This window comes from Zea mays, chromosome 2 (assembly GCF_902167145.1).
Source record: "Zea mays cultivar B73 chromosome 2, Zm-B73-REFERENCE-NAM-5.0, whole genome shotgun sequence".
NCBI lineage: Eukaryota > Viridiplantae > Streptophyta > Magnoliopsida > Poales > Poaceae > Zea > Zea mays.
The window spans coordinates 186,383,557-186,393,379 of record NC_050097.1 but is presented as its reverse complement, the minus strand read 5'-3'; the positions used below and the strand labels follow the sequence as shown (position 1 = coordinate 186,393,379).

The following is a 9,823-nucleotide window of genomic DNA, read 5'->3' as shown; positions in this document are numbered from 1 at the left end:
GATCGATGCGAGGCAGAGGGTAGGGTACCTTTGGACATGCTTTGTTTAAACCAGTGTAGTCTACGCACATCCTCCATTTCCCACCCTTTTTCTTTACAAGCACAGGGTTAGCTAGCCATTCAGGATGGAATACCTCTTTGATGAACCCTGTAGCCATCAGCTTGTGGACCTCCTCGCCTATGGCCCTGCGCTTCTCTTCATCAAAACGGCGCAGGTGCTGCTTCACGGGTCGGGCTCCGGCTCGGATATCCAGCGAGTGCTCGGCGACATCCCTCGGTATGCCTGGCATGTCCGAGGGACTCCACGCAAAAATTTCGGCATTTGCGTGGAGAAAGTCGACGAGCACTGCTTCCTATTTGGGGTCGAGCTCGGAGCCGATCCTGACTTTCTTGCTGGCGTCGTTGTTGGGGTCGAGAGAGACGGTTTTAACCGCCTCGGCTGGTTCGAAGTTGCCGGCGTGGCGCTTCACATCAGGCGCCTCTTTGGAGAGGCAATCCAGGTCGGCGATGAGGGCCTCGGACTCGGCGATGGCCTCAGCGTACTCCACGCATTCCATGTTGCACTCGTAAGCGTGGCAGTACGTGGATCCGACGGTGATGATTCCCTTGGGGCCCGACATCTTGAGCTTGAGGTACATGTAGTTGTGGACGACCATGAACTTGGCGTAGCACACTCTTCCCAGCACCGCGTGATAGGTTCCTCGGAACCCGACCACCTCGAACGTGAGGGTTTCCCTGCGGAAGTTGGAGGAGTTCCAAAGCAGACGGGCAAATCAAGTTGCCCAAGGGGCAGGACGCGCTTACCGGGGATGATCCCGTGAAAGAGTGCTGCACCGGCCCGGATCATGGACAGATCTATCCCCAAGAGCCCTAGGGTCTCAGCGTAGATGATGTTGAGGCTGCTGCCTCCATCCATGAGGACCTTGGTGAGCCTAGCGTTGCTGATGACAGGGTCGACGACGAGCGGGTACCTTCCTGGGCTCGGCACATAGTCGGGGTGGTCGCCTTGGTCGAAGGTGATGGGCTTGTCGGACCAGTCTAGGTAGACTGGCGCCGCTACCTTTACCGAGCAAACCTCCTAGCGCTCCTGTTTACGGTGCCGAGCCGAGGCGTTCGCCACCTGTCCGCCGTAGATCATGAAGCAATCGCAGACCTCCGGGAACTCCTCTTCCTTGTCGCCCTCCTTATTGTTGTTGCCTTGGTCCTTGCCACCTTCTGCCGAGGGTCCCACCTTGATGAAGTAACGCCGGAGCATGTCGCACTCCTCAAGGGTGTGCTTGATGGGACCCCTGTGATAGGGGCACGACTCCTTGAGCATCTTGTCAAACGTGTTGACTCCTCCGGGAGGCTTCCAAGGATTCCTGTGCTCGGCAGCAGCGACGAGATCCACGTCAACGGCGTCACGCTTTGCTTGCGCCTTCTTCTTGGCCTTCTTTTTCGAGCCATGCTGGACGGACGCCTCGGGGGCGTCTTCCTTCTGTCTTCCCTAAGGCTGCTTGTCCTTCCAGAAGATGGCTTCGACCGCCTCCTTACCAGAGGCGAACTTGGTGGCGATGTCCATCAATTCGCTCGCCTTGGTGGGAGTCTTGCGCCCCAGTTTGCTCACCAGGTCCCGGCACGTGGTGCCGGTGAGGAATGCCCCGATGACGTCCGAGTCAGTGATGTTGGGCAGCTCGGTGCACTGCTTCGAAAACCGCCGGATGTACTCTCGCAGGGATTCCCCAGGCTGCTGGCGGCAGCTTCAGAGATCTCATGAGTTCCCAGGGCGCACGTACGTACCTTGGAAGTTTCCCGCGAAGGCCTTGACCAGGCCGTCCCAGTCGGAGATCTGCGCAGGAGGCAGATGCTCCAGCCATGCCCGGGCAGCGTCGGAGAGGAAAAGGGGGAGGTTGCAGATGATGAGGTTATCGTCATTTGTCCCTCCCAACTGGCATGCTAGTCGGTAATCCGCAAGCCACAACTCCGGCCTTGTCTCCCCAGAGTACTTGGTGATGGTAGTCGGGGCTCGGAACCGGGCTAGGAACGGCGCCCGTCGTATGGCCCGGCTGAAGACCTTCGGACCTGGCGGTTCGGGCGAGGGGCTCCGGTCCTCCTCACTGTCGTAGCGTCCTCTGCGCCTAGGGTGGTAGCCTCGGCGCACCCTCTCTTCGAGGCGGGCTCGACTGTCGCGGCGGTGCTGCTCGTCGCCGAGGCGATCCGGGCCTACGGGCGTCCCGTCCCGTGTGCGCTCAGTGCGGACCAAGGCCTCCCACACGTGTTGGGAGGTCGTTGTGCAATGCTCTGAGGGGCACCCTTGCCTTCGGAAGGCAGAGCTCTCGGCTCTTCGGACCGCTGCGTCTTCCAGGAGACCCTTGAGTTCGCCCTGGATACGTCGCCCCTCAGTGGTGGATGGCTCTGGCATTGCTCGGAGTAGCATCGCCACTGCAGCTAGATTCTGGCCTACCCCGTTGAAGGCCGGGGGCAGCCCTGCCCTGGCATCATCAACGATACGGCGCTGGACGTCTCGGGCCCGATGACGCGCTCCTCTGGCAAGTGCTTGGCCTGCCCACTCCTGCTCGATGTTTTGTCGGAGCTGCACAAGCCGCCCCGCTTCTTCGTCGATCTTGGCCTGCATCTCATGGAATTGCTCGAGCTGTGTGTCCTGACCACCCGCAGGGAATGGGACCACAGCTAGCTCCCGCGGGATGTCAGCGCGAGACGCAGGCACAGGGGCGTTATCATCTTGCGGCATGCTGAGGTGGTTGTATTCGTTGTGATCCCCCTGATCGATGTGGAAACACTCGCAACTTGGGTCGCAACCCTCGTCGCCGAGGCTGTGGTCATCGTCGGAGCAGCTGGAGAGGCAGTAGTCACACGCGGACATGAAGTCTCGCATGGCACTGGGATCACTGAGTCCTAAGAAATCCCAACCGAAGTCGGAGTCATCGTCTTCCTCGGAACTCGTGGGTCCGGAGGTTGAGACGGCCGTCAGTCGGTCCCAAGATGACCACATATGATACCCTGGAAGGTCAGGGTATGCCCTTGCGAAAGCGCTCACCGAAGCGGGGTCGCTTGGTGGATCGAAGCTGAATCTAAAAGGGACAGGGTGGAAAACGGATGGTACCTTTTGGTCGATGGACGGTGGTGAAGTTGCGTCGGGGACGGAATGCATCGTTATCTCAGGTACGAGGCTAACGCCCAGCAAGTCCTTCACGAGGGTGCTGGCGTCATCAGTCCGCTTGGGGTTTTCACGTAGCGGGGAAGCGACACCCGTCGTTGTCTCAGGTGCGAGGACAACACCCGACATGTCCCCCGCAAGGGTGCCGGCCTCGTTGACTCGCTCTGGTCCGACAGCCGACGAGGTGCCGCCTCCTGCCTGGCCACGGTTGCCCCATCTCCTCCTCCTCCGGCGAGGAGGGTGGCGGGGCAAACCCGAGTGTTCCTCTTCTGCCACAGTGGGAAGTCGTCGTCGAGTTCGCCACCGCCGGGCGAGCCGACGACCGTTGTTGCTATCGCGCTGCGGGGGGAGGAGTACCATGTCGTAGCTGCCGTCAAGGGACATGAACTCGAGACTCTCGAAGCGGAGCACCGTCCCCGGCTGAAGAGGCTGTTGGAGGCTACCCATCTAGAACTCAATGGGAAAGTGTTCGTTAACACGCAGCGAGCCCCTACCTAGCATGCCAACTGTCGGCGTTTCGGACCCGCGAGGACCGTCAACTGACCAGTAAATTTGTTGTTGCGTGTCCCTGCCCAGATGGGTTGATGCAAGATAGAACACAAGAGGGAAATGAGGCTTATGTTATCTCGCACCGGGGCGCTCGTAGTAGGGGTTACAAGCGTCACGAAAGAGCGAGGGCGAGAGCGAGCGAGAGAAAGAGAGAGAGAGAGTCCCTGCGTGCATCCGTCTCTGCTTGTCTCGTCTGCCCCGCCTGCTTCTATGTCAATGTGTATCCACGTGAACCTTTTTTGTCTCATGCCTTAGGAAGGCCCTGGACATCCCCTTTTATAGATACAAGGAGATTCCCAGCTGTACAATGGGGTGTAGCTATGTGCTAACGTGGCTGACAGAGAAGCGCCTTGAGACCTGTACACGAGCTAACGTGGCCGTCGGAGAAGTGCCTTGAGCCCTGTAGAAGCACAGCTGTCGGGCGGCATGGATCCTGCTGACGTTGTCTTGCTTCCGTAGGGAGCTGAGAACCCTCAACGTCATGGATGCACGCGGGGAACCATCATTACCTGCTATCGGAGTAGTTTGATGTGACTCCGGTCTTGTTCCTTCGTAGCGAAGTTTGGCTAGCTAGCGGTAGGGTAATGATGTCTCCCCTATAGCGTAGTCGGTCCGAGGCCCAGGTCGGGCGAGGCGGAGACTTCTCATGAGGCTGAGGCTGAGGTCGGGCGAGGTTGTGACTCCTCCCGAGGCCGAGGCTGAGGCCGAGGCTTGGGGTCGGGCGAGGCGGAGACCTTCTCCCGAGGCCGAGGCTGAGGCCGAGGCCTGAGGTCGGGCGAGGCGGAGCTCCCTGTTGCGCCCAAGGCTGAACTCGAGAGAGGTCATGACTTACTGTTGCTAGTCTTGCCCTGGTGGTTGGCATAGTAGCCGGAGCGGGGCGAATAATGTTGTTTCCCTGTCAGAACAGTTAGTAAAGGGGCGAAGTGACTGCGGTCACTTCGACCTTGCCGACTGAGGCACGCATGTCAGGATAAGGTGTCAGGCGATCTCCGCATTAAATGTGCAGCGATACGGTCGATTGGTAGGGCGATCTGGCCGAGGTCGCTGCACGACAAAGTCTGCCCGAGCTAGGCTTCGGGTGAGCCGAGGGTGCGTCTGCTGACTGAGGGGACCCTCGGGTGAGGCGTGAATCCGTATGGGACTACTGTTCTCGTCCGAGGCTGGGCTCGGATGAGGTCGCGTCCCATGGTAGACGTGGCCTTGACTTGAACCGCGCTTTATCAGCCGTGTATGGTTTGTTCTGAATATGTTTTTCGGCCGTGTTTAGGAGCATTGGGGGTACCCCTAATTGCGGTGCCCGACACTGCTAAAGGAGCTAGTCTAGTCCCATGCCCGTGCAGCAAATGTGCCAACCAGAAAAGAAAACCAAAGAAGGCCATGGTAGAACATATTTGGAATGGTTGTTGATGAGGTGCAAAATGATAATGACTTAGTAATCCTTGAAGGCAATGACATTAATGACTAACTTGCGCCTTCCGATGGTGTTGACTATGAAATGGTTGATAGTGATGATGAGAGTTATGATCCGGCTAACCCCGACACATATGAAGATTATTTTTAATCGATGTAATGCTATATGACTTTTTATTTCACACATGTTTAAATACATCTTTTTATATGTGCTTATTTGTTTACTCTTAATTGCAGGTTTTTGGACAAATATGGTGGGCGGTTGGCTGAGTAGGAGGAGGGGGAGGAGGAGCAGGACGGCGGACGAGGCATAGCAGGATGAGACACAGCAGGCGGTGCAGCAGGACGACCTTGTCCAGCAGCAGGCGGCGCAGCAGGACGACGACGACCAGCAGCAGGATAACAACGAAGCTCAGCAGACCGCCTCAGGTTCTGGCGCCTCAGGTTCGAGGAGCATCTACCTGTGAGGTCCCACGAGTCTCCCTCAACATCCCATACTTCGGGACAGGCGGCCGCTAATTCAGCCGGATGGGGAGAGGCATGTAACTTTATGTTCTTCATTCTTGTTCATATTATGTGTTCAAAATCATAATATAAACTAATACTTTTTATTTATCACTTGGATAGGTCTTGGACAGTTGTGGATTATGCTTGGGGTCATCGTCGCCTCCCCAATGGCATCCTCGGCCTGCTGTACAGGGAACACATCCCTGGACTGGTTGAGTATGCCGGAGTGACGGGCCCAGCCTACACCTTCGACCACTACACCGTCGCCCCCGATGTAGTAGACCGGGCCGGCCGGGAATTCAATAACAAGGCGGAGCGGGTGAAGCAAGAGCTGTGGGTAAGCCTTAGTATAATGTAAAATATGTCGCATTCGTTGCAAATTCTTGAAATAATATATGGATACATCATTTTTGTATGCAAGATTTCTTCAGATGCGAGGCTGGATACGAGGCTAGGGCGGATGTGGTGGCCACCATGAGCTGTAAGAAGCTCTTCGTGGACATGCACTATGAGGCCCGAATCCAGGCCATCGTCAGCTACCACGGCTCCGTCCTTGGGGAGAAGGTGACCAAGCAGCAAGCCCGAACCATATCGTTGACCAGGGACCAGTACCTGCAGGTAAAGTCATGCATGTTTGGTACTAGTACTCCATGCATGAATTTTATTTTATCTTCTCATATGCACTTTACGTGTTTACTTTGCAGATGATTCTATATTGGTGCGCCGCACATCCTCTGTGCTGGGAGCAGATGATGGATAGGTGGTGCTCGCCTGAGTGGGACAAGGCGCACAACGCTAGCTGAGAACGGTGTATGATGATGCAAGGTCCCTCCCACCACCAAGGCAGCCGGAGCCTGTGCCAATATGCAGAAGCATGGGTAATCCCTCTTTTTTATTTAGGTATATAGCACTAGATTAGATATTATTTCTAACTATCTCGTTGGTTTTCTTGCAGTCGGCGTCACATGGTGGCCGGACCCTGCTCTGTTCCATACTCCTGTGAGTATTAAAATTGTAGTTAGATGCTGGTAATTCATCTGGTATAACACATGCAATCTCTTCTTTGTGCAGGGCCAATCTGCGGCGGCATCTAACAACCCTCATGGTTCGCCCAGCCTAACACAGCACCAGTCCAACCGCCCACCTCAATGAGAGTTATGTTTTTAGTGTTTAGACTACAAAACTTATGTTGAATACTTATGTCAGACCTTTAGACTTATGTGTTCATACTTCTGAACTTGTGTTGATATTGTTTGTGTTGAGAACTTCTGAACTTATGTTTGTATATTAATGTTTGTGTTGGATATTTATGTCTGTGATGATCTGTGATGTATATATGTGATATCTGTGAAATGTCTTTTGTTTGTTTGGATAAAATAGGAAAAACAAATAAAAAGGTGTGTACCGGTCACTTTGACGAGTGTTAGGACCATAGCACTCGGCAAAGAACCAAGACCTGGGCACCGGTATAGGTTCTTTGCCGAGTAGTGGCCCTGACACTCGGCAAAGAAACACACTTTGCCGAGTGCCATATAAAGCACTCGGCAAAGAACCTGACATGGGGACCCACTGACGGATTCTTTGCCGAGTGCTGGCCGGCAGACACTCGGCAAAGGTAACTCCTTTGCCGAGTGTCACCTAGGACACTGGGCAAAGACATCGTCTCCGTCACCCCGGCGCCGTAACGGTGGCTTTTCTTTGCCGAGTACTTCCTGGCACTCGACAAAGTCTTTGCCGAGTGCCCGAGAAAAAGTACTCGGCAAAGAAGGCTTTGCCGATGTAATGTGTACCGAGCCATCTTTGCCGAGTACGACACTCGGCAAATCCTTTGCCGAATGTTTTTATTGCCGAGTGTTTTTCAGGCTTTACCGAGTGTTTCAGGCACTCGGCAAAGCCGTCGATTCCGGTAGTGGTACCACATGTTCACATCTTTACTGTACTATAGCAAGATGTGTACACAACTATTATTGCAAGAAAAAAAACGATTTGTATTCACTAGCATCCTACCAAGCTGTGTACACACACCGATTTATTTCAAGTTCATTACGCCGTGCATCCTGCCACTCATGTCAAGAGAAAAATATGCACATAACTCATTTAATTGTAATGGACCATAAAAAAACATATCCATGAAAAGCAAATAAAAACAATTCCAGGTTTTGCTACCAAACCCGTCGATCGGGTTCAGACCTGAGACAGGCCATTGCGAGGTTGGCCTCTGTCCCGGGCCCCCGCTGTGCCCATGAGGGCATGTGGATGTAACACATGTCACGTCGCCGTTGATTATTAGCTCAGCAATCTTACCAGGGTCAAACTGTGTTCAATTGCCTTCTCTTCACTTGTTGCTATAAAGCTCCATCGCGCTGTGCGTGTATATATATGCATCCTGCCCCCACCCCCCTTTTACCTCCCCACTCGTCTGCACCGAATCGGTCGATCGGTGCTTTTAATCTCTGAGCAAGCGATCGAGCTCACCAACAACCACCGCGCTCAAGAGTAGCAGCCCGCCGGCCGCGCCGGAGCCGAAAACGACGAGGCGGTGGCATGGGGAGGCCGCCGTGCTGCGACAAGGTGGGAGTGAAGAAAGGGCCGTGGACCCCCGAGGAGGACCTCATGCTCGTCTCCTATGTCCAGGAGCACGGCCCCGGGAACTGGCGCGCCGTGCCGACCAACACCGGTACGTGATGAATCATATGATGAGAGGCGGTGGACTGAATTGCCTTCCAAGATCCATGTGATCCAAGCTTACTTGATTTTATTTTGGGCCGGCGCGTGCAGGGCTGATGCGGTGCAGCAAGAGCTGCAGGTTGCGGTGGACAAACTACCTCCGGCCGGGAATCAAGCGCGGCAACTTTACCGACCAGGAGGAGAAGCTCATCATCCACCTCCAGGCTCTCCTTGGCAACCGGTGATGATCCCTCGCCTAGCTAGCCTGTTCCCTTTCTTTTCCACCCCCTACAACAATGGACAAATCATACACGACACGAGGTGATGGTGTGCTGAGCGCTTGAGCTTGTTGTTGATCCGCCGTGCAGGTGGGCGGCGATAGCGTCCTACTTGCCGGAGAGGACGGACAACGACATCAAGAACTACTGGAACACGCACCTCAAGAAGAAGCTGAAGAAGATGCAGGCCGGCGAAGGGGGCGGGGGAGACGGCGACGGCGCAGCAGGTGCCTCGGAAGGCGGCGCCGTCGCCACCGCAGGCGCGGGAGGGAAGCGCCCGGCGGTGCCCAAGGGGCAGTGGGAGCGGCGGCTGCAGACCGACATCCACACGGCGCGGCAGGCTCTGCGCGACGCGCTCTCGCTGGAACCTTCGCCTTCGGCTTCGGCGCCGCCGCCGGCTAAGGTGGAGCCTCTGCCGGCGACCGCCCCGGGGTACACGACGTACGCGTCTAGCGCCGAGAACATCGCGCGGCTGCTGGAGGGGTGGCTGCGCCCCGGCAGCGGAGGGGGCAAGGGGCCCGAGGCGTCGGGCTCGACGTCGACGACGGCCACGACGCAGCAGCGGCCGCAGTGCTCCGGTGAGGGCGCGGCGTCCGCGTCGGCGAGCCACAGCGGCGGAGCGCCCGCGAACGCGGCGGCGCAGACGCCCGAGTGCTCGACGGAGACCAGCAAGGTGGCCGGCGCGGGCGCCGCGCCGCCGGCGTTCTCGATGCTGGAGAGCTGGCTCCTCGACGACGGCATGGGGCACGGCGAGGACGGGCTCATGACCGACGTGGTGCCACTAGGGGACCCCAGTGAGTTCTTTTAATCAAGGCCGCTGTACAAGTACCACTAAAAGCAAATTAATCAAGTAGAGATGCAAGAACAAAAGGGAAAAAAATAATCGCCGAGTTATTAGGTAATAACTAGTGAAGCAGAAATCCAACGAACCAAATTTCTTTGAATTCTCGGTGATATGGATCGAGTTGAGTGTCGATCTAGTTTGTTTTAATTCCCTCTTTTATCTTTTTTACGCTGTTGTTTCTCTGATGTTAGGGATTGGAACTGATCGTGTAAGCTTATACTAATGACAGGTTCCTAAAGGACCATGCATGAGAGTGACCGATAGAAAGAAGTGTACATCTTATATAAATTATTAAAAGATCTATATATTTAGAAGTTATAATAGATGCTCAATCCTCAATTATATTACTCCAATATTTTTCCTTCATCAAGCTCTATATATTTTTCGTGTTATTCTTACTCTACTACACGAA

The 9,823-nt window shown here is 55.3% G+C and overlaps 1 protein-coding gene across 1 annotated transcript; it reads left to right on the top strand.

Moving 5' to 3' along the window:
• The first annotated feature begins 7,997 nt into the window (after positions 1-7,997).
• Positions 7,998-9,437, top strand: LOC541730 (myb-related protein 306). Its single transcript, NM_001348573.1, has 3 exons — positions 7,998-8,299; positions 8,401-8,530; positions 8,658-9,437. Exons 1-3 carry the CDS (start codon positions 8,167-8,169, stop codon positions 9,373-9,375), a joined length of 981 nt encoding a protein of 326 aa, NP_001335502.1. The 5' UTR covers positions 7,998-8,166; the 3' UTR covers positions 9,376-9,437.
• The last annotated feature ends 386 nt before the right edge of the window (positions 9,438-9,823 follow it).